Here is a 24,211-nt window from a genome sequence, read left to right as displayed (position 1 = left end):
GCTATTGAAATTAAATATGAACATACTTTTGCTAATTTTTCAATCAACCATGAAATATTCTGTGTGGATTATAATCGTGCAAATTTATCAGCCTTTTACTCGTCCTCACCCGGATGAATTTTTTGAAATACTTGTAAAAAAAAAATAACACTCACTGTAATCCACCATGCTTTGGTTCTGACTTCTCCCGTTACTTAAGTTTCCGTGCTGCCCTCAACTCCCCCATCTCCAGTGAAGCGTGAGTGCGTGTGCCAGCATATGGTCACTGCCACACAAAGGAGAGCAGTAGGCCACGAATGCTGCGCCTCCACCCGTCTTTCATTACCTTTCTGTCTCGTTGGCTCTGCCCCCCTCCCCTCTCCCCAACGGCCATGCCGGCCACCTGGCTGGTGCTAGGGTGTCGCTTTCCTGGCTCGGGGGAAGGCAAAGAGGTTTTTTCTTATTGTAGGGGGAGTTTGTGTGCATTGGAAACGTGATGGTAACCTTCTGGGATCCAAAGAGCTCCAGCGAGCTTGTTCTGTGTGCCATAACCTACTCCTAGCAGCCGGGGATGGTGCTTCATCTGGCCATCCAGGCGGCTCGAGCAGGGGATCTTGCAACCCTGAGGGAGCTTGCGTCCTGTGGTCACCTCTCACCAGACATCGCCGATGCCCAAGGTGCCAGCCCAGTGCACCACGCGGCCAGGTGTGGACGCCTGGAGTGCCTGCAGTTCCTGGTGAGTGAGCTGGGTCTGGCAGCCGATCCCCGGGCCTTGAACAGGGCCACGCCGGCACATGATGCAGCAGCTACTGGCCACCTTCGGGAGCTGCGGTGGCTGGTGGACCAGGCAGGCTGCAACATCGAGGTAGGATTATCCACTGAGAACAGTCTCTACACAGAGAGAGCGAAAACCTACCCACATGTCCAGGTTTCCTGGCCATTTCAACTGACTCAGATGTGTGCCAGATGTGTGCCAGTCAAAATTCAGGTGATGGCTTCAGATGGTCATCTAACTGATCCCAGAGAGCAGTTACATCACCACAGATGTACTTTACATTACCTCTCCTAATGTATTACCATCTGATTACATCATATGGTGTTGATTTACCAGGTATCCATTAGTATTATGTAGCAAGTGTAATTACGTCCAGTGGCTTGAGAGGAGCTTCCACTAGACTTAGCTATTAGTTAAGTAGAGTCAAGTGTACCCACATCTCCTCTCTCAAAATTGGACGACAGCTTTATGATAGAATTTGCAGAATCCTGCCTAAAATTTAAGGCAAAACAAATGTTTCATCTTATAGTTTCTGATTGTTAATTGAGACCACCACGTGTCTTAATTGGTGGTCCTCATTAAGTACCTCTGCAGTAGCTTTGGAACAGAAATACTGTTTAATACTGTATCTTGCATCTTATCCTTTCTATCTATGGCCCATTAGATATGTCTTGACAATCGAGTGTAGTCGATTTCAAGTTGTCTACATCTCGCTCCATCTAACTCCGGTCTTTGCGAATGTCTCCAGGACAGGGATGCCGCTGGTGCCACAGCCCTTCACCTCGCAGCTCGCTTTGGTTGTGTGGAGGTCATTAAGTGGCTGCTCTCTGTTGGAGGAGCGGCAGAGGCGGAGACAAACTGTGGAGCAGTTCCCGCTCACTACGCTGCAGCCAAAGGGGACCTCGCCTGTTTAAAACGACTCGTTGGGCAGGCACCTGGGTGAGTTCAGAGCACATGCTTTCGCTGGTGGCATCCCTGGACTGAAACCTCTCTCTCAACCATTGGGTGGATTGCTATGACTGGTGTAGTACAGGCATTTGTGGTCCTCAGAGGATGAATTCCACTGACTTTGGTGAACCCCCGACTTATCCTCTAGCCCCACCATGAGGTAGACTGTTGTGGTTCAGAGTGAAATGTCTTGACAGCTATCAGATGGATTGGATTCTGACAGCTTTGGTGATCATCTGACTTCTTCCTTAGCAATACCAGCAGGTCCGGCGGGTCAAAGTGTTCACTTATCCCGTCAAATATCTCGACCTCTGCAACACGGATTGACACAGAATTTGGTACAGATATCCACTGTGCACGGACGATGTATCCTGCTGACTTTGGTGATCCTCACACTTTTGCTTTAACGCCACCACAAGGTTTACTTTTTAGCTCTTTAGCTCAAAAACTGTTAGATGGATCATTGTGAAATTAGTTATACACATTCTTTGTCCGCTCAGGATGAACTGTAGTAACTTTGGTAATCAGACTTTTCGTCTAGTGCCATACTCTGGTCAAATTTCATTTAGTCCAATCCTTTGGTTCATGACTGAAATTAATTATTTAACAAAAACTAGTGGGAAACAGGATCTAGCGAAATGAGTGGAATGGGGAATGGGAAACCTCTGGTAATAAAAGGACACCCCTTTTTGTCCTCAGTGAACTTTGATCAGGAGCGTGTTAAACAAACTAACAGCCCCCCCCCCAACACAGATGAATCCCATCTCATCTCATCTCCGGGCCAACCCCCTAAACCTGAGACAGTGGTACTTAGTAAGGACTAGATAAAGATATGTTGGCCTTCCTGCTTCATCTCCATGTTACAGGAGAGTGTGACTGTAATTCGCATGACGCACGGCGGGATCAGACCATCACATGTGACGGATCAGCAGCCTGTGAATCAAACCTAGACGCCGTCGATCACACCTGAGCCGTGTGGTTGTTGAAGTACAGCGTGTGCGTCAATGTCAAAGCAGCCTTGCTGTGAAAAACTGGCTTTTCAGACAATAATAAGTAAAAAGTTTCTGGATCTCAGATTCTTCAACAGGGATAGAAGATTAAAAAAAAACAACCAAACACACGGTCTAAGGTGCAACTGAGGAGTCTTGGTGGAGCAAACAATAAGATGCCAATTTCGTTTTACTGTATCCATCTGCATCACGGAGTACTCCAAATATACCCCACATGTTGATCGATTCCGGTCATGGTCAAAAACACTGTCAAAATAAAATCTGTATTAAAGATCTGGATTTTTAACTGTATTATCTGTTTGTGATTTTTTTTTTTTTTTAGCTTTTAACTTTAATTTATTTTCATTTACTTTGTTTTTGCCCTTTTCCTACCACTACTACTACTACTAATAATAACATATTCTAACCATAGAACTGCATTTTTAAGTTTTTTAAGTTTTACCTAACCTTGTGCCCCCGTGTTGTTGTTGTTGTATGTTGGAGTACAGGTGTGTGAACCACCAGACAGGTATCGGTGCTACCCCGCTGTACTTGGCCTGCCAGGAAGGGCATCTGCATGTTGTAGAGTACCTCGTGAAGGACTGGGGGGCGGACGTCCACCTGAGGGCTCACGATGGCATGACCTGCCTGCATGCTGCTTCTCACATGGGCCACCAAGCTGTGGTTCTGTGGCTGGTCAGTAGAGAAATCCAACCTTTTTGTTACTTTGTTATAAAGCGTTTCCTAAATCGGCTGTTTTTCTTTCATCTCTTTTCATCAACTCCGAATAGCTGACCTGTACTGATGTCAGCCCGGCCTGCCAGGACAGGGATGGAGCGACTGCTATGCACTTTGCTGCCAGCGGGGGGCACTGTCGCATCTTGGAGAGGCTGCTTCACATGGGTTCAAAGGTCATCAAGGATTACTGGGGAGGGACCCCACTTCATGATGCTGCAGAGAATGGAGAGCTGGAGGTTGCTCACAGCTTTTTCGGCATTCCTCCTGTTGTTTTTTTTGTTTTTTCGCGTCTAAATAAATAAAGAAGCTGTGTTACTAAATGTTGCTTTTTGTTGTTTCTTCTTCCACTCATATTGTCCTATTCTTTCTTTCAGTGCTGTAAAATCCTGTTAGTCAATGAAGCGAACCCCTCAGATCAAGATATCGATGGGTTCACAGCGGCAGACCTGGCAGAGTACAACGGACACTGTGAATGTGCCAGATATCTCCGCGCCATGGAGAAAATCGTAAGCTCTCTCTTCCACCTACAGTATAACCAGCAGTATATTCTGCTTTGCACATCAGGCCTGTCCGGCTCTCTTCCACTCAGCCTGACTGCTTTGCTCTCGGTTTAAGAGCTTTGAGAAAGTGGGGGATGATAGCTTTGGTGTTTAACAAGGCTTTACGAGCTATGATGCCGTGAGTGCTGGAGGAGATTCTTCATTTTCAGTTTGGCATAGAGGACTCTCTGAGATGAGCTCTTTCGTTTTGTGCAGGAAGCACAACACTCCTTAATGTGACTGATGACTATTTAAGTGTTGACACCTTGTTTGTGCTTGTGTTGCCTGTTCAAGTCAGGCTTCAAAGCGGTAAAAAGCGGCCAGTGTTTAACTCAAATTCACTTTGGTGTGTACCGCCTGCTTTGATACATTATATCGTGTTGAATTTGTATTTCTTTCAAAAAGCTACATAAAAAGCAGGTTTATGGGATTCACAGTTGATGCTGATGCTGAAATTTGAGCTTTGGGAGTTGATTTTAAATAGGAAACACTGAATACTGTTAACTGAAAGAGCTTGTGGGGACCACTCTCCCAGCACACTTGATGAACCCTAAAGCCTTACAGCTGTCCGCGGGCAGCCTCTCGTCGTTTCTCCCTATCCCACCTGACTCGCCACCTATAGCGCAGACTGCACGGCGACGTCCCCAGAGTAACGAAAAGCCGTCGGCCAGTAGAAGCCACGAATGAGTCAGCAGAGAAGAGCAGCACTCATACATGCAGAGGATGGGGATAGGGAGCGAGGCGTGGCTGCCGAGCTCCCCCTTCAGAAACAGTCCTGCCATCAACGATGAAGAGCTAATTAGCGCAGGGCCTGCTGTGGCATCGAACACAGCCGGAGCCGCCGCCAGCTAAGGGCCTATCAGTTACCCCTCTCCAGCGGCTCAGGTGGAGGGCCCGGGGGCTGAGTCCGTTATGAGATCCACGAGCTTAAGTTTCAGTGTTTTCACCATTCTGATGCCTGGAACCAGCAACTCTATCCCTCTGTGGACTTGGAGAGCAGGATGTCATTGGCTTCAAACACACATTTGATTGTGTGTCACGTTTTTTCCAGGGACTCACAAGTGCTATGATTGCCACCTCTGGATACTGTGTAATGCCGGTGGCAGACAGAAAGGTGTATTATGTTTCTTGGCAATGTATGAGTCGGACACACAAACTGAGGCTTGATGTGAACAAAGGTATCATCTGACAGAGAACCTGGAATAGCAGGTAATTGATTTAAAGCCTGAGAATATTTGGAGAACAGACTACTGTACTGTATGTAATGCTCTGAAACCCACTGCTCCAGAGATGAGCTGTACAAGGAGACATGCCTTAATTACCTGTCTGGTGGTGTTTCACGTTCAGATCACAGGTTCCATCGGTTCTAAAGTGTCAGTCAGAGCAGCGACCTAAATGGATCGGGACATTGACCGGAGAGAGCTGCGTATTTGGCCCCTCCGCATGTTTGGATCGCTCACAACGAGGTCAGGCTCGTTCAAAGCTGTCAACCTCTCTTCCTCATCTCGCATCTCAGGAACAGCTGCAATCAAATAAACAGCGTGTGGCGTGAGGTTTACTTCTCATGCATTTGTGGCTTTCGCTCTCCACTCATGGTGATCGGGCCAAAGATACTGTTGTTTGAGAATGGTATTTTTAGAATACTTGGACAAAGCAAACACATTGTCGTTCCCATCCATCACTGTGTTTTTTCAGGACCTACTCTAAATTTCTGCATTGTTTTTTTGTGATGAGAAACAAAACACATGCTCTGATAGCTTTTTACACCAGCCGGATTGTCTGAATGGCAAGGCCTGGCTGCAAATTAGACACAGATTAGTCACATTTTACTATAAAATCTCTATCAGATCTTCATACACACTGTGATAACCTTTACATATTCAATTCTAAAACAATATCAATTAGCTTATCATCATAAAATTCATTTCAAACTATTTTGATAATTGATTGAATTTGTGTAAGTAAGGTTTTTAAGCTAGAATGCCAAAAATCATTCAATCAGTCATTTGGTTGTGGGCTGTTTTTTGGACAATACAAATAGTATTAATAGGTCAGTGGATAATTAGAATGTGTCAAAAATGTCATTTGCTCACTGCAATCATTCCTCCTTTTCATACTGGCCCCGAAGGGATCTGTTCCCGAATCAATTTCAGTGTTTATACTGTATATCAAGATATCAATTTGATTTGTTTAATACAGACCTCTAAAGCCTCATATTAACTTTAGATAAAGTGCGGAAATTCATTCATTAATGGATGATTTCAGCCATAAAAACCTGAAAAAAAAGTGGGCGGTAGTTTGTCACAGCGTTTGTTGTTGTCCGCTTTTCCACATTAACGGTCAAAGACATTGAAGCAAGGCTCACGGTGTCATATTGTGTTTCCACCGTCACATTTTACTAATCATTTTAGGTGGATTTTAGTCCCTCCCACCTCCCCAAAAAATGTCTGTCCATTGTCCCAAGTGGAAAAATCCCCTGAACACGTATGGATAAAATGTCTCTTTCCAGCTGCTTTGACAAGTCTTCTGCCAACCTCCCTTCATGCAACAACGCGGCCACTGGTTTGTCCATGCATTAGTTACATTACCGGCCATCCTATCCTTTCCCTTAATTATTAACGGCTTTCTCCGATCAGAGTTTATTGTTTATTGCCTGGCGGCCCTTGGCCACTGGCAGAGATGCTCATGATGGTGTCAGACGAGTGGTGGGTGATCTTAAGGTAGCGTCACATCCTCAGCGAGGAGTTGCCTCTGCACCAGTCGGTGCCTCTGGAGTTTCACTGTACAGTGAAGACGCACCAGCGTGTGCTTGGAGAGTTTTTCAAGGTAAAGGTTAGTGAGTTTTCGAATGGTTGATTGATCACTTTCACTGGCTTTTGTATTCATTAGACTACTTTGGGGTGTTTTTATGCCTTTTTTTGTGCTTTTTTACCTTATTTTTCTATGAGAATATGTTCATAAGTAAGTTACTGGAAGCGTTGAGTAACTATTTTTGTGAAATGAAAGGAAAGATTTGTTAATTCTACTCAAGGCGCCCTAGCTGGCAGGTGTTTTGGCAGTATTTTACCTATTTTCTGATCAGTTATGGCCTTTTACGGTTAGGCATGACTAATACTCCAGGCTCATGACCTTACTATAGCCTGTCATTGTTGATTTTTGCAAACTGGACATGATTTTAGTTTCCTATTTTTTTGTATCTAGCGCTGTTTCTAAATATACTCTCTGTTCCAGTAGTTGTTACAGTATTTACAGCTGTAAATGTTGGCAAAAAGATTGTGTCCAACAGTTATTAGCCTCACAAGCATTTACCTCCATGCGGGAAACCTGAGAGTATTTTAACATGTGAGTTGACATGTATTTACACTGTAGTGTTCTGTGTATAATGTACAACCGCTGTATACATTCCACGTTGCAATTTATCACCAAGAACATGAATATTTCACGTGGAAGCAGGTTGTTTTAGTGATTGATTCCAGAGCGCAGAATTACAAGACATGTTTCTTAAATACACATGGTGTTCCGAAATACTTAAACTCTCTCACGGCTCGACCCACAGGGACCACAGATTACTGGTGCTGCATTTCTGACAATGAGACAGCACTGAGTAGCTGTTTCTTAACTCTTGGCTCCTAATCTGCAGTGATCGGGGTCTTTGTGGTCTTTGATAAAGGGAGAGTGGATCCAGGCCAAAAACAGAGTTCGGCTATCTATATTTGCGTGGCAATTGTGATGGGGTGCTGATGAAAACCAAATGCTCTCTGGCCACTGGGTCTAATTAAGCACATACACACAAGGACCGGTTCACTGTAGCTTTTAGGACATTGAACTGTTACGAGAAAGGTCACAAAGGAATGAGGCTCCTTCTCCCCTTTTCCCACCCCCCCTTGTTTATCTATTTATGGATTGCAAAACTTCGGGGAAGTTAATTCCTCTGCCGGAGCAATGTCACAGTGTGTTTCGTGCTGTTCGACATCAAAGTGTGAGAGGAAATGGCAAGGACCACCTCATGGACACAAAGCACAAAAGCATGCAGCAGCATATTTGGGCTGCCTTTGATGTTTTGGTTACTAATAATGTCCTCGGAGAGCTGAATTTGATATGCATTCTGCATGGAGTGCATTAGGACAATGCAGGTTCATTAAAGAGGATCTAAATGTTTCCATACATCCTACATCCTCCCTAGAGTGGTGTGAAATGCTGCCAATTATTCAAGGTTGCTTACTATCCCATATACTTGTATTGTTCTTTTGTCTCTCATACCGCATGTCCTCAGACATTATAACTAATTTTGTTTAGCTTATTTGTTGATTTCTTTTTTGTTAGAATTAAAGAATTGTTTTACCAGCATAACATACATTTTGATAGCCTATAAAAGTATAGCCCATAGAAAACCAAGCCAACCTATCTCCTCCATGCTTAACCTAATATACTTAACTTACACTTACACTTGTTGGGGATACTGTAGACAAAACTCAATTTATACCTACATGTTATATTGACCTGTAGAGAATAATCTAAACAAATCCTGCTATACATATAAGTATATCTAAATATATACACATATATATATATATATCAAAATAAATGTATAACTGTGTGGTTGATTTCACTGCCTAATTCTTTTTTTTTTTTGAATCTCCAGAGGTAACTGTCTCTGAAGTCTTCTAAAACCTGCTCTATTTCTACCATAAACTGTATGTCCCTACCTTTGGGCAGAAACAAATACATTTTACTTTTCTTACCTTCACATTGACCTGAAATATTTGTGTTGAGTTACAGTTACTGTGTCTTTGACAACAGTTGTTCCGGTACAATAATCAAATATGTCACTTTTTGTCACACTCTTTTTACATTGGTGGTGAATTGTGACAGCGAGACTCGAGTCAAAGGCCAGGCTTTCAGCTTAAGATTCTAAGGTTGTACAGTGCTCACAAAGTAATGCACTGAAATGTCAAAAAAAAAAACAAAGAAAAGAAATTAAAAAGTGTCACTAATGTAAGATTTGTGGTGATAATGTACTACAGAAATATGTATTTATGAATTAAATGATGGCCTCTCTGTGGTCCCATTTGCAGTTTTTCTACAGAGTTGATGCATTTAAGCCAGTTGTGTTCTAACACTGTGATGCAGTGATCACAAATACAAATGCATTCACTAATGTTTTAATACAGTTCTCTTTTCTAGCAGTTTACTAACCATGGTTTACAAAACATTTAACACAATAGCAGAAACCTGAGTTCAGATTTCACCTGAACGTCTAAAGTTCACAGTTTCTTCAAATTTGGCACAAACGCTCACTTGGACTCAAGGATGAACTGATTAGAGTTTGGCAGACAAAGGTCAAAGGTCAAGGTCACTGTGACCTCACAAAACACGTTTTTGACCATAATTATGGAACTCAAACTCTAATTATGATAAAATAAACTTAATACCTTTTATTAAATTCCTTCAAAGTCTTTACTACATAAATTGTATGAGTCTGGACAGACACATAAACTACAACTTGACTCGTTGGTGGTAATTCTAGTTTGTTACGGTATTTTCTTTTTAGTCACCAGTGTGTGATTTTGTTTGATTGTATGAAGAGATTTAAGAACACACCACCTGTTGGAGCATGCATTTGCTGTTTTCCAAAAGGACACCCTGTGTTTGTTTCATCTATTCCTCAGAATTACAAAAAAAACAATCCTAGAATTGCCCCTACTTTTGCCACCTGTCGGCTGAAACCTTATGATTTTACCATACGTTAATTTCATCATATTTGATCTTCAAAGGTCTTAATAGTATCAATTGTGACTCTGTGATATTTGCAGACACTCTGTGCAGATAAGCCCACGGAGGTTTTCCCTCCACTGGAGGAAGAAGAGGCCTACTGTGTTATTGCAGCGCAGCAGGGAGGACTACTACGGCTGCCTGAGTGACACATGCAGTAACACACCCATGGATAGTTTGAAGGTAAGCTCTGAGTTCAGTTTTTTCCTTTCTTTCTTTGTCTTTTACCATGTGTTTCATCCTTTTTACTACTTCATATGATAATCCAAAGCAAATGCGCTGTGTTTTCCAAACAAGCAACCTGAGAGTGAGGAGTCCCCGCAGGCCCGATACCCTCAGCCTCCTCCTGCACCTCTTTTAGCTTCAGCTTCATCCACAACTGCCCAGCCACAGAAAACCACTGTCAGCAGAATAGAGCAGGTTCAAATTGCAACATCTGGTGAGAGGAATTTCTCCTTATCTAATTGAATCTCTCTTTTATCACTTTAGTCAAGCCACAGACTGTATTAAGGTATTTTGTGGTCACTGTAAGTCACTGCTGAATGAAAAAAATGGGTGTTATTAAACTGCATTGAAATGAGTAAGACATAGAGTGGCCGTGATTTGTATTTCAGTTATTAAAGGTTTCAATCAGCCCAAGTCCGCTGGGAGTAGGATAAATGTCTCTGCTGATAAGACAATGTTGCCTGATGCAAACCTCCTGGCGGAAAGAAAACTTCTTGGGGACATGAAGTCCATTAACTCTTTGAAGCAATCGGGGATATCAGGAATCTTCACTGGACAAGCAGTAAGCAAACAATAATCTTTCCTATTTTGTATAGCCTACCTTTATAAGTGTTCTTTTGCCCTGTCTTTAGCTAAAATGCTGATACCTAGAATATCATTGCTGCATCCTCAGCAGAATAAAATGGTAGTCCTGCCAACTGAAGAGGCCAACCTGTCGGACATCGACTACCTGGTGCCCACCCATGACGAGAGAGGCCGTCCCATTGCTGAGTGGAAGAGGCAAGTCATGGTGAGACAGCTACAGGCCAGGCTGCTGGATGAGGAGGATCAGAGGAGGAAGGTAATGTCTTTCTAAAGATGGTTAGATCATTAATGTACTAAACTGCGTTTATCCAACTCTGAAAGATCTGTTGTGATAATGATGCAGGTTCATGAAAAGCCTGGAGTCATGAATTACAGCACATCGGGCCTTCTATAGGAGCTCATAGGTAACAATTAGGCACGATTTTGCAGCAGCATGGCCCATTTTTCAAATTATTATGGCAGAGAGTGTTTGGGTAAACAGACATTAGAGGAAGAAGAAAGAAGAAACCAAGAAAAAAGAAAAAACCAAGAAGAAGAAAAAACCGAGACAACTCATGGGGTGGTGTTCTTAGTCAACTAATCAATTAGTCAGTTGACAGAAAGTTAATCTCCATCTATTTTGATAATCAGTTAATCATTTGAGTAAATTTTAAGCAAAAATGCCAAACATTCTCTGGTTCCAATTTCTAAAATATGAGGATTTGCTGCTTTTCTCTTTCTTATATGAACTAAATAATACTACTACTATATAAAAATGGTTAAAACAATTTTACCATCATTTACTTTTAGTTGCATATAACAAATCACTGAATACATAACACATTGCAAATCAAGTTTATTTTTGAGGTTTGGATCACAGTTTTAATGTATCATTACTCATTTTCTTCTCACGCCTAAGCCATTTGAAACGCTCAAAAAGACTTTAAATGTGACATGCTGCATTTTTTTCTGCCGTCTCTAACAGGAAAATGGGAACAGATATGCCAAAGTCAGCTGGAGGTACTCCCAAGCCCACAATGCCATCCTGGGGCCCTCTGGTGAGCTGCTTACTGAGGATGACCTCATCTATCTGGAGCAGCAGATTGCCAACGTCTCCATGCAGAGGAACTGTGAAGGCTACGAGCTGGAGCTGGCTCGTCTAGCCGAGGAGCTGAGGCACATCCTGCCAGCACCCATCGTCAACATCACCGTCAACACACAGTTCCGAAACTTCACAAGTCAAGTTCCTCTACCTCTGTGGTGCGGCCGCATCTCAGGCATCGTAAAGAGCATGTCCCTGCTCATGACCAACCTGACAGACCAGCCCTACTGCAAGATGCCCAACACTGACCTGATCACAGTGTTCTCTCAGACCCCAGACAGACAGAACTCCACCAGAGGACGCAGGGAGAGGATAGAGGATGAAATCCATCAGTTTGGAGTGTCTGTGAGGACTCTGAAGTCAAATTTTGAAACACAGAGCTCACCTTTGTCAGATGAGCCAGAGGAAGCTGTTGTGTTAAGTTCTTCCACACAGCTTGAGGCCACAGATTCAGACAAACAGCCTAAAGTCTTGAATCCAGCCCAAGAAACAGACCAGAACAGTGACTCTGGCATTGACTATGATGAAAATCTTGCAGGTGTTCTGGAAACCACCAGCCTTAGAAAAGAGCGTATAGTTGTGCTGTTCTTAGGCCACTGGAAGAAATCTACCTACACTGTGACACTGAAGAGCAAGGATGCAGCAGAGAGGAAGGTGAGTGGCGGCAACCCAGGGATGGGTGACAAATCGGGGTCAGATCATAGAGGCAGCGTGGAGAGCGCCCAGTCAAAGATGATGAACAGTTCTCTGGGACACTTCTTCAAGCAGAGGAGTGCTGTCAACAAGATGCTGGGAAACTGGAGGAGCATGATCTCTAGTGTCCCATCCAGACAGATTCGCAGGTAGGGTTGCATGACTTTTCATAATTTACCATCATCCCTGTTCTAAAACAGAATCGCTTCACACCAGGTGGCGTCTGGCGTACTTAAAACTGCACCACTTAAGCTAAGCCAGTTTCATATGTGAAATGTTTACCAAAAGTTGATCAGCTATTTTGTCAAATTACCCAAGGTTTATTTAGAAACCCAAATCTTTGGGAATGGAAATGACACACTTTTCACTTCTAGCAATCAACAGTCAACCCCTTCATAAAGTTTGGTGAAAATCCATAATTTTTGGATGTCCTGTTGTTAGATAGACAAGCAGATCTTCTAGCTCCACTAAAATATTTGTATAGTAACAATGGATCAGATAACTCTTTGTAATGTTAAGGGGACACTCATAGTGAGAAACCCACAGAAAACGGTACCCCCAACTTTGCTGTTTGACACAGCTTGATGATGATGAACCACATCATTGGAATATATGACAGACTAATCCATAATGAAAATAATGTTTAGCAGCAGCCATAGTATAAACACACCTCGAATAACCATGCAGTGTTATCCACAGGCTCCACAGGCAGAAAGCCCTCTACTCCCCAGAGCAGTTCCTACCTCGTCTGCATGGCGCCTCTGTGGAGTATGACAACCTGACCTTGGATCTCTTCATGCTGGGCTACTTTCACATCCTGGAGTTGGAGCTGCCTGTAGATGAACGCAAAATGAGGCACCTGCTATGTTTCGAGGTGTTCGACCATGTCGGGGGGTTTCCCTGGGAGTTGGTCAGGGACTTTCATAAGGCTGTCATACAGGACATTGAGGCTGGAAACCGTGAGTGGAAGGACGGCTTTGAGGACATTAAAGTAAAGTTCTTTGGAAACACCGGGAACCAGTCTGAAAGCTGTGCAGAAGGTGTAAAAGATAGCCTCCCAGAGGTCAGACAGGTCCCTAAAGTCATTGTACAGACACCTACGCCCGATGAGGGAACACTCTACAGTGGCACTGACATTTCCAGTTTTAGCAATGAAGAGATTTGCAAATACATTGACCGTAGTTTTGCTTTTTGGAAAGAAAAAGAGGCAGAGATTTTTGATTTTGAGTAGTTTCATGTGTCATTTTTTTGGCATTTTTGTATGCTTTGTAGATAGATGACATTAGGGCTGGGTATCAAACCTAAATACTTTTTGAATTGTGAATTGATTTGGCTGTAGCAATTGTTAAGTAGTGAAAGTTGGCACTGAATGCTTAGCCAGATTCTTAGCCTTGTTTACCTATTCTTTGATCAGCTGTTGCCTAATTTGAATTATAATTTTGTTAATTTTATACTTTATTTTATTGTGTTAAACATTAAACAATTCTGAATTTTGAATTCTTTGGTATTGTTAAACTGTTGTTAAATTTTGAAAACGTTTGTAAAAAAGAGACACATTTATAGTATTAGGATATTTAGCTATTTTGGTATTGGTTTTGAACTCAGGTATCAAAACTGACAATGGCATTAACAAATTTCAAAACATACCCAGCCCTTTTACTGAAGAGAGTGCTTAAATTAAACTAGTGTGTTTTGAGGTTAATGAAACCTTTTTTTTCATTTTGTGAGACAACATTTAATAGCAAATATTCTCAAGAAAGCCTAGGATCCATGGCCAGATCAGAAGCTAATTTTAGCAATACCACTAAATATATCATTAAACAGATACCTTGAATATGTGTTTGTTACCCATATTCTGCCGACTTTAATTTATTTTATATCACACCTCCTTTAATTTTTTTTACCTTTTTAAGGCACCTTATAAATAAAAGCTGACGTAGAGTATCTTAACCCCATGTGGACTAAAAGCACTAAATACTTTATGCCTGTCTTGGCTGTATTGTTGATTAATTGTAACATTCAAAATAATTGGTGCTATGTTGTTTATCTCCTTTGCTAGCTTCAGGGGACATTTAGAAAATGCAATGTATGTGCTTGTAACGGCAGCTGTGGGTCCCCTACATGTTGTTTGGAATCAGACTTCAGCACAGCGTCACTGTCAGTCCTAAAAATAACTGGGTGAAAGACAGGCAGTCCGTCCCAGTGACTTGGCAAAATCCTTTCGCCATGCTGCCCACTCCATGTTGATCTAAGCAGCTGCTCGGCTACAAACAGCTTTTTTACTGGAAGGATGAGCTATTATTTCCAATTTCTTCTTCTGTGGTGAGTTTTTTTTTTATTGGTTCTTTACTTAATTACACAGTATCTGATGACAGGAAATGTAATTTATTGTTGGCTTTGGATGAGATTGGAGTCATACTATTACAGCATATCGTACTAATGATGAGCCAAAAGTACTTTGTTGTTGTTGTAACAACAGAGTACTGCCACACTTAGAAAACAAGGGACTTTTTAACAAGACGCAAAGGCTACTAAATGAGAAAGGTCACTGAAAAGAAACTGTTTTCTAACTAAATTCAAAACTTAAGGACTTTTTCCCCTTTTTACTCTTAGGCTTTTTTATTTGCACCGTAGTAAAACAATACATTTTATTTTACCTTAATTGTAATTTCAAAGGAAAATAATCTATTATAAACCACTTTTTTGCAGGAATAAATTACATTACTACACAGCTACTCTGCTACTTCACACCATGTTTTTTTGCTGAGTTCCAGCATCTCTGTATGATGCAGTTAAATCCAAAATGTCTTTCAAATAAAATATCTTGTTATCAGGACTGCTTTGGAATGAGATTTTGTAACTCATTGTGAGGTTATTGATGTTCTCCTGTCAATAGACATTGTTTTAAAAGGTTTTTAGAAGGATTTCTTCTGCATATTTATGTATTTTTCTACATTTGCAGGTAGGCTCTGAACCCAATTTTTGAACATCCCCGCTGAAAGAAGATTTGACCTGCATTTTGAACTAAAGTGGACCATGGTGCGTAATGTGGATGACCTGGATTTCTGCCTGTCCTCCCATCCTCAGAGCATCCTGGAGGGCTTGCGTTCACTCTGCTCTCACCCCAAACTGATTGATGTAACGCTGAGCGCAGGCGGTCGGGACTTCCCCTGTCACCGTGGCGTGTTGGCGCTCTGCAGCATGTATTTCCGCTGCATGTTCTCAGGTGACTTTGTGGAGAGCATAGCGGCACGTGTGGAGCTTCATGATGTTGACCCTGATATCCTCAGCTACTTGCTGGACTTTGCCTACACAGGCAAACTAACCATCAACCAGAGCAATGTGGAGGGGTTGATCTGCACCTCCAGCCAGCTGCAGTTCCAGACAGTAAGAACTGTTTGCAGCCGATACCTCCAGCACCAGATTGATGCGACTAACTGCTTGGGAATCCTGGAGTTTGGGGAGATCCACGGCTGCCCCGAGGTGGTGGCCAAAGCATTGGCCTTTCTCTTGGAGAACTTTGAAGCTGTACAACAAGGTGAGGAGTTTTTGCTGTTGGGAAAAGACAGGCTGGTTGCCTGCCTGTACGATGAAGGACTACACATCCGGTCAGAATGCACCCGAGTGGAGGCCATCCTTAAATGGGTTAGTCACCACACGGAGTCTCGGCTCTGCCACCTCCCTGAACTCCTCACCTTGTGCCGTCTTTCTCTACTCAGCCTGGACTACCTGGCTGACACCCTGCTGAAGGACAATCTGGTTCAGGACTCTCCCAGCTGCAGAGAGGCTGTGGAAAAAATTTGCAGAGAGGTTAGTGAGTTTCTCCTCCTTTTCTCTCTTATCTTTGTTTGCTCAGTTTGAGGAGATTTCGAAAAACAATCATGACTTTCAATTTTCTAGAAAATGGATTTAGCACCAGAAAATTTGGACAGAGCCAACTCTCAGAGTCCACAACCAAACCTGCAGGAGGTGCTGTTTGTAATGGGAGGTCGTTCACTAGATGACTCAGATGATGAAGATGACTCAGATGAAGATGAGGACAGAGACCCAAGACTGCTGCCCAGGAACTGTGCCTTCTATAACACAAAGACCAGTAAAAATATTATTTCCCCTTTCAGAATTTCAAGTTTGTTTAAGTTTACAATCCATTTTACAACAGAAATTTGTTGGGAATCGCTTGTCTGATTCTTCGAAACAATTTGGCGGATGTGTTGTAGGTCGTTAAATTTAGTGCTGACAGAAAAACAGCTCTGTAGGAGGATGCGGTTTGGATGTGACAAAACTGGATCAGCTTCTCAGTTCCTGAAAATGAGCGTTTTATTGTGCAGAGGTGGAGGAAGAGGTCCATGTTTATTACATGGAACGTTAAGGAAAAGATTGTTGCTTCCCATTCTGAGATTTCTGGTTTTATGTTAAGGCACAACATATCTTGCCACAGTGTTGAAAGTTTTGCAAGAAAAGTTGCATTTCTTAACTATTTCAGGCCAGCAAGCAGGAACCTAACTTTGACTTTGGTCCTTGGTCCTTGGTCCTTAAGAACATTTTTTCATCTTTGCCTAATTTCTCTGGTATACATTTGTCATCTGCATAATATATTTGCGAAAACTTTTATTTAGTTTCCCTCACTCTCAGAATGATGCTGAAACACTAACTCCCTTTTGTTTTTCTCTGCAGAACACTGGCATGAGCTCCCTAATTTCCCAAACCCTAACAAGTGGGGTTACTCCATGGTCTCCTTGAACAATGATGTGTATGTCACAGGTGGGTCGAGTGTGAGCAACCCTTTAAAAAACAGAAACTTTTCTGGAAAACAACAAAGGAGTAATGATAAATGGGTTTTAGCAGAACTCACTAGTTTTTCTCACGAGGAATGTCAAACATTGTCAGACTTTTGACTAAGTGCTCTTGTCTGTCTGACAGGGGGCTCGCGAGGCTCGAATACTAACACCTGGTCGACCACAGAGACCTGGAAGTACATTACAAGAGAGGGGAGGTGGGTTACTGTGGCACCCATGCTCCGGCCTCGGACTAACCACACATCGGCAACACTAAATGGGGAGATTTACGTCATCGGAGGTAAGAAAATAAATACAGTCCTGCATGTGGTGCCTAAAACCTGCAGTGCACTGGAAAACTTTGATAAACTCCAGTAGCTCATCTGTTTGTAATGGCCCACCTCTGCATTGATAGTTTTTAAGAATTTATTTCTTTGTGGGGTGAATAACCTCATATATGGCCAGGTTCTAAAAACCAGGGGGGCATTTTACATGTGTTTTTGCACTGCCATTTCCTTTATATTAAAGTATTTGTTTACATTTATGAAACTATGATTCAGATTTATCACTCATTCTACTTAAATTTCCCTCCTTTAGGTACAACATCAGACCAAGTTGAGGTTGAACATTATGACCCTTACAACGACACCTGGGCCTTGACATGCCCCGCTTTAAAATATGTGACTAACTTCACCGCCACAGCGTGTCATGGGAAGCTCTATGTGATCGGCTCGTGTGCTGTGAAATACAACGCTTTAACCATGCAGTGCTACAACCCTGTTATAGGTAAGGATGCTCGAAGCACCGTATCTTTATTTGCAGATTTGCAAAATTAAATGATAAAAAAAATCACATTGTCGTCGTAATTCATGCAGTTCTATTGGTAGATTCATTCATAGCTCCATTTCTTTCAGTTGTGCTTTTTCTAGTCTTTAGACACGGTATGTGTTAGTTTTTCAATTAAGAAGATTTCTTCAACAATTACTAGAAATTGTCCCTGTGTCAGAGGAGCTATTTCTTCTTTTTAGTTGCTTTAAAAGTATTTTAAACAAATACTTATCACTTCCTGTATACTGTGTGTGAATTGATACGTGAATTTAGTTGTTTTTACCTCCAAATTTGTAGTTAAAGGATTCACTTGACAGTGTCATCTAATTTATCGTGTTTGCTCATTAAAAGTTATTGATTAAAGCGCTGAACCAAAACATGATATAAAATTCAGTACTGATAGCTGTCTTTTCTTTATTCTGCTAAATTTATTTATGTGTTCCCATGTTTTTTTACAGATAGCTGGATCAGCATATGTTCGCCCTTTATCCCTAAGTACTTGTCCTCTCCCCGTTCTGTCTGTGTGGATGGAATTATATATCTGGTTGCTGACAACACTAAGAAAGTCTACTCCTATGATCCAGAAGCGAACATGTGGCACAAGGTGGGCTTAGGAATCAATGCTGACAACAATCAAAATGATTCACTCAGTTGTATGAATGCTAATTTAACAGGAAAATAGCAAAAAGAATACATTTTATACTTTTGTTGGTTCAAATTAAGCTATTTGATGACTTTTCCCTCTTATCAGGCCCAGCTTCTCCACATGCTTCATGAGAATGGCGGCCTGGTAACGCTGGATAGGAAGTTGTTTGTAACTGGAGGCCATTGGAAAGGTATGGAAGGCGACTATGGGGTGGAAGTGGAGGTTTACAGCCAAGCGTCTAACACCTGGGAGGTGGAGTGCTTCCTGCCAAGACTTTGGTTCTACAGCGGGGTCTGCACCATCTTCCTAGACCCGTCGCAGTGGCCTGAGCATTTCCCCGTTGATTCAACATAATGGCCCCCTGTCCTGACAGGGCTAAACTTAGGGTCAAAGAGTTCACAGAGACATGTTGCTGTCGTATTTATGTTACAATGCAAATGGTTGTTTATCGCAGGATGTCACTGTGCCCTAGAATAGTGTGTTACGTGATCTTCAGGTATTCTTGGTTGTTCTTAGGGCTGGCTTGGCTGCTCAGCTGGTTTATTTATACTTTGTGTCATGTGTTTGAGACCGGAATAACTTTTTGTGTCACTGAATGGTGTTTGTGAATCATTAAATCTTTGTAGAAACTGTTTCTGGGCTCGTGTGTTGAGTATTATTATTATTATTATTATTATTATTATTATTATTATTATTATTATTATTATTATTATTATCATTATCATCATCATTATTATCATAAGTTGGGAAAATTTGTTAGGTTAAGTTTGCCTTTAGTTTCTTGATCATTAACCCATTGGAATTCAGTGGGTTAATGATTGGCTCGTGGCGTCTGCCCTGCCATGGAAACACCCAAACCAGCATTCTGTTTCTATGGCAAAGGCCCGGAAGCGCGTGGTCACCTGGGCAACGTAGACTGGGATTAGAATAGTGCTGCTTGCTTGCTAAACTCTGTTCCTTAAAAAGTTCTGTGATTCAGGGATTTTTTTTTCCAACTCTCCAGCCTTTGTTTTAGTCATTTACCAGTTCAATTGTACTTATCTTTATATCTTAATACACAATTTTAATGATATGCTAGGTTTGCGTTTTGTTTGAGTCGACATTTGACAGCTTTCTATTTTAAGTTTTTATCAGCTATAGCAAGCTAACGTTAGAGCAAAGTTTCTGTCTTGTCAAACGAAGCTATCAGTGGTGTAACGTCACTAGCTAACATTTTATTGTTAAAGCTTGGACGGTTTTGCAATGAGTTTTCAACGGGAGCAAGGTACACACTCACCTCGACTGGAGGCTGTGATTCAGGTTGGTAACAAGTAGCTGTGGTCCACTGTGTTGGCGTCTTTCATTTTATAACAGGCTTTTTAAAATTTCATTATTTACAAAGATGTAAATTATGAAATTAAGGGTGGCTGAATTCCATTTAGCTACTTTGTTTTCCTGCTATCACACTTTCATTGCCCTCTGAGACACTTGGATATAAGGGAGCCATTGTTAATGAGACTATTAATACCTACTATGGAAATTTAAAATGTCCGCTGTGAAAAAGGCCGATGGAGCGGCAGAGGTGGAAAAAGTACTCAGATCTTTTCCCGAAGTAAAAGTAGCAGTAAAACCGCATGGAAATACTTTGTTACAAGTAAAAGTCATGCATTTAAAGATTTACTTCAGTAAAAGTAGAAAAATATTAGCATCCAAATACACTTCAACCATCAAAAGTGAAAGTACTCACTATGCAGAATGTCCCAACTCAGAATAAAATGCACTGTATGATTGTTAAAATAATTATTGATGCAATAATGTTTATGTCACTTTAATTTTTCAGTTGGTAAAGGTGAAGCTAATTTTAACTAGTTTAAATACTGCTGGGTAGTTTAATCTATAACAATACATCATAATGTATTTGTTGATTATGTTTGTATTAATAACCTGAATCTGCAAAGTAACAAGTACATACTTTTAAAATAGATTTAGTGGAGCAAAAAGTACAATATTTGTCTCTGAAATGTACTGTAATACAAGTATAACATAGCATAAAATGGAAATATTGAGGTAAAGTATGAGTACCTAAAACTCTACTTTAGTACAGTACATTTTCAGCACTTTTCAAATCATTACCTGAGACTGGAAATATAATTGGACACACCAACTCTTTTTGAGCACTCAGGCTCACCTTATTGACTCCAATACAAACACTGTAGTAAAGTAATTTAGCAGTGCTAACTGAAAAAATTAATCAAATCCGGAGTTTGGTGCGTTTTGTTCTCCAGCGGTGGAAAGTAACTTAGTATATTAACTCCATTTCTGTGCTTAAGTACATTATTTAGGTTTTCCATTATATGCTACTTTATACTTCTACTCAAACACATTTAGGGTGGAAATACTGTACTTTTTACCCCACTGCATTTATCTGACAGTTGTAGTTACTTTACAGATTTAACATTTTCATACAAAAGATTTACATATAATATATAAACCTCCAGAGGCCATTTTGTGTAATGAGCATGATTACTTTTGACTAAGTACACTTTTTTGCTTATATGTCCGTATTTTTACTCAAATAAAATGTGCCATTAAGGTGGTATTACTACTTTAACTTCCCTAAAAGTAAAAGTACTTCTACATCCGCTGTTGTCCCCATAGTTAACTTTAATGAGCTGGGCCTTTTATGCTCAGCTAAGAGATGTGTCGGGGTAATTGTAATTGTGATTCTAGAAGTTGGAGGAATCCCTCCATCTCTCTGATGGCAGCTCAGGAGAGAGGACTCTGGCACTTCTAGGTGATGGACAGGAGTCCAGTGTCACTCCTATGCCTGTCGGCACCCGTATCCGCCAGATCATCACCCGCAACCTGGCTGAGCAGCCACCTGGTAGGGAAGAGAGCTTTAATCGAAACGCACAGACAAAAGCTTTGAACGCATCCAGTACAGACAGTAAATCTGCCTTGCTAGATATCAGTTATCATTTCACCCCCTGTGGTAAGATTGACACTTCTGTATGCATGGTCTGCTTCCTACTCTCAGGTGAGAGCTCTGAGGTCAGTGAGCTGGAGGAGAGCAGGGCCGTGAGGGAGCAGCTGTCTCCGAGCCAGATGGACCGTGACCAGCCGCTAGTCAAACAGGCCAGTCTCACAGACAGGGTAGGAGTGACAGAGGGCAGCAACACATTCACAGGTCAAGGTTAAAATTTGGAACATTATTCCGATTTTTAGCATTTGTTGTGCCCATGCCAATCTAGAACACTGTTTGCTCTGTAATGGGTGTCACCAAAAATGATTGGACACATCAAATGGGATACACTAATGATATCATCTAGGTAAGATACACATCATTGTTTGATCATTGTTCATTTGAACAGCAATGCACAGGAAATGAACATCATAATTATGCTATTATCAACATGTGTGACTATGATGACTTGCACCTCATTAAATGGTAGCTCTAAATACATTTTTTTACAAAAATTGTTTCTCACACTAGCTGTAACTGAGACCACATTGGCAATCATTGTTTTTAATGTTGATGTTAGTGCAGCTCTTACAGGAGTTATAGTATGTAATACTGTAGATGGTAAATTTGTGCAGTTTTGTTTGGAGATGAGATCAAGAAGGTCAGCCACACTAGAGCATTGACTGCAAAAAGCTACATGCGTTTGAAATGGAACATGGTTACTGTAAACATCAGTGTGGCACTACTCTTTCCAGCAGGGAAAACCTTTTGGAGCTGAACAAACAAACATTGTGGGAAGGTTGAAACAGCTTTGCATGTACTGTAGTGAAAACTGAGGGAGGAAGGGGCAGAATTTACAGACTCCCGACTGAATTAATGTAACTTGGCACAAGAATATGTTTTATGTCATACATTTTTCTTTAATTAGTGGCTATGGAACTATAGTTTACACATTACAGCAAATACAGTATAGGCATCCATTGTATGGGTATGTGTGTGTGTGTGTGTGTGTGTGTGTGTGTGTGTGTGTGTGTGTGTGTGTGTGTGTGTGTGTGTGTCTGTGAGTCTGTGTGTGTGTGTGTGTGTGTGTGTGTGTGTGTGTGTGTGTGTGTGTGTGTGTGTGTGTGTATGTGCGCCTGCGCATCTGCATGCATATGCTTGTGTGTATGTGTTTGTAAGTGTAAATAAGAGAGGGGAGGGTACTTTCATGAAGGGTTTCCTTGTGGCCTGTTCAGGTCGACTCAGACCCCCTGTGCTCACGAGAACCGGCGTCTCCCTTCATAGCCCCCCATGGTTGCCCCCTCTGTGTAGCGGCTGCTGTTTTGGTGGAAAATTGTGAAGGTCACTGGCCTCCTCCCTCGAGACTGTCGAAGAAAAGCTCATTTTACATGGTGCACAAAGCAGCCATTTGTGATAACACTGCGTTCATTCTGCTGCTTAAATCTAATGAACTCTCACTGTTTATCCTACTTTGGAACTTATTTTAAACCCAAGGCTATAAATATAACTTAATAAGCTTCGCAGATATATATAGCATATCTATCTTGTTTATATTTTTAGATGTGTGAAAAGTCACAAAACAGAAAAAACATAAGCAAGTGTTGCAGGTATTTGATGCTCACAAGACTAAGTAGCAATTCTAAGAGCAATTTATTTATTTATTTATTTTCATAATGATCACAGAAATCTCTGTTAACGCAGCTGAATGTTTTATCCAGTCTCACAAGTCAAGAGGTTCATTAAGAGACTCCTGTTGTGACTTGTCTATTCTAGTGAAAACTCCTGTCTTCTCCTTACTGTTTTTTCCCTGCAGAACAGCATGGTTGTTTTTCAGCTTTGCTGTTATGTGATGTTAATGTGATGTGCTAAGCAATGCCTTTGAGACAAATGACTATGGCACTCAGATGAAGGTAACATATAGGGAGCATTTTTACATGTATTTAGCTTTCTCCCTCAGCATTTACCACTGAAGGGATCATACCACTGAATGCATCATATACAGTATGATAATTTTAATTTCTCTGTATATTTTGTGGCCCATATCAGTAGGTCTCAGCTGTTCTTAAGAAAGCAGCCAAACAGTACATATTCACCTTCAAATCTCGACAGTGGGGTTGGGCAAGATTAAATATAATTGTTCATTGGCTTTTGGTAGTATCACACAATAATGACATGAAATCCTGTCATTGGAATGAATGATTCCAAGCAAATTGTCAGTAAAGATAACAAAATTTCTTATTGAGTTCTTATGCTTTTTGTTGTAGTTGTGGCTGTGAAAATAGTTTGTTGCAATGAACACAGATAAGAAACATATTAGAACACAATAAATAAGATAATGTTCTCATTAATGTTGATCAATCATATTTCCCAACCCCTGGCTCAGGCTTGAAATAATAGCATATTTTTACTGTACATTTTGTTGAAAAGCTGGTTTTGGGAGGTGTTGGTCAATGAGATCATGTAAGAACCCTTTAAGGTCAACAGTCGCCCTCAGCGCAAACTTACTTCCCCAGATGATTTACACTGAGTACTGTAATTTAAATTTGTCTTGATAGTTTGCAGATTGCTCAAGCATAAGAGTAAAAGGCCAGCTGCAGTGTAGCATCCCTTAAGCAGTTTTTGGTTTCATGTCTTGTTGAAAAGCTCTCAGCATGGTGGGCTCCAGGTATCACCCTGCTCTTACAGTAACAGCCATCC

General features: G+C 41.4%; 3 protein-coding genes across 3 annotated transcripts in view; all 3 read left to right on the top strand.

The window, feature by feature from the left end:
* The first annotated feature begins 148 nt into the window (after positions 1–148).
* LOC120790828 (espin-like protein) lies at positions 149–13,575 on the top strand. Its single transcript, XM_040128714.1, is given in 12 exon segments — positions 149–844; positions 1,503–1,693; positions 3,201–3,387; positions 3,483–3,665; positions 3,804–3,935; positions 9,782–9,831; positions 9,833–9,923; positions 10,038–10,179; positions 10,355–10,527; positions 10,642–10,806; positions 11,515–12,473; positions 13,024–13,575. Coding segments are annotated over 12 exon segments (3,099 nt in total). The 5' UTR covers positions 149–550; the 3' UTR covers positions 13,556–13,575.
* Positions 13,576–14,562: 987 nt separating this feature from the next.
* On the top strand, positions 14,563–19,187 carry klhl30 (kelch-like family member 30). The gene is made up of 8 exons (XM_040128711.1): positions 14,563–14,646; positions 15,287–16,134; positions 16,225–16,417; positions 16,999–17,085; positions 17,245–17,400; positions 17,697–17,885; positions 18,386–18,531; positions 18,679–19,187. Exons 2-8 carry the CDS (start codon positions 15,361–15,363, stop codon positions 18,925–18,927), a joined length of 1,794 nt encoding a protein of 597 aa, XP_039984645.1. The 5' UTR covers positions 14,563–14,646; positions 15,287–15,360; the 3' UTR covers positions 18,928–19,187.
* Positions 19,188–19,815: 628 nt separating this feature from the next.
* Positions 19,816–24,211, top strand: part of crocc2 (ciliary rootlet coiled-coil, rootletin family member 2) — a 34,993-nt gene continuing 30,597 nt past the window's right edge. The window contains exons 1-3 of the mRNA XM_040129548.1: positions 19,816–19,872; positions 21,283–21,436; positions 21,590–21,705. Of these exons, the coding sequence (XP_039985482.1) occupies positions 19,816–19,872; positions 21,283–21,436; positions 21,590–21,705 (327 nt within the window). The remainder of the gene's footprint in view (positions 19,873–21,282; positions 21,437–21,589; positions 21,706–24,211) is intronic.

This window comes from Xiphias gladius, chromosome 6 (assembly GCF_016859285.1).
Source record: "Xiphias gladius isolate SHS-SW01 ecotype Sanya breed wild chromosome 6, ASM1685928v1, whole genome shotgun sequence".
Lineage (NCBI taxonomy): Eukaryota > Metazoa > Chordata > Actinopteri > Istiophoriformes > Xiphiidae > Xiphias > Xiphias gladius.
Note: the sequence above shows the minus strand (reverse complement) of the source record. Positions and strands in the feature narration are given on the sequence as shown.

Excerpts from the sequence above, each read along its gene's own strand:
- klhl30 (XM_040128711.1), top strand. The coding sequence starts at position 15,361 with ATGGTGCGTAATGTGGATGACCTGGATTTCTGCCTGTCCTCCCATCCT. Across the intron at positions 17,401-17,696 it reads GGAGATTTACGTCATCGGAG|GTACAACATCAGACCAAGTT; the intron begins GTAAGAAAATAA and ends TCCCTCCTTTAG. Across the intron at positions 18,532-18,678 it reads AAGCGAACATGTGGCACAAG|GCCCAGCTTCTCCACATGCT; the intron begins GTGGGCTTAGGA and ends CCCTCTTATCAG.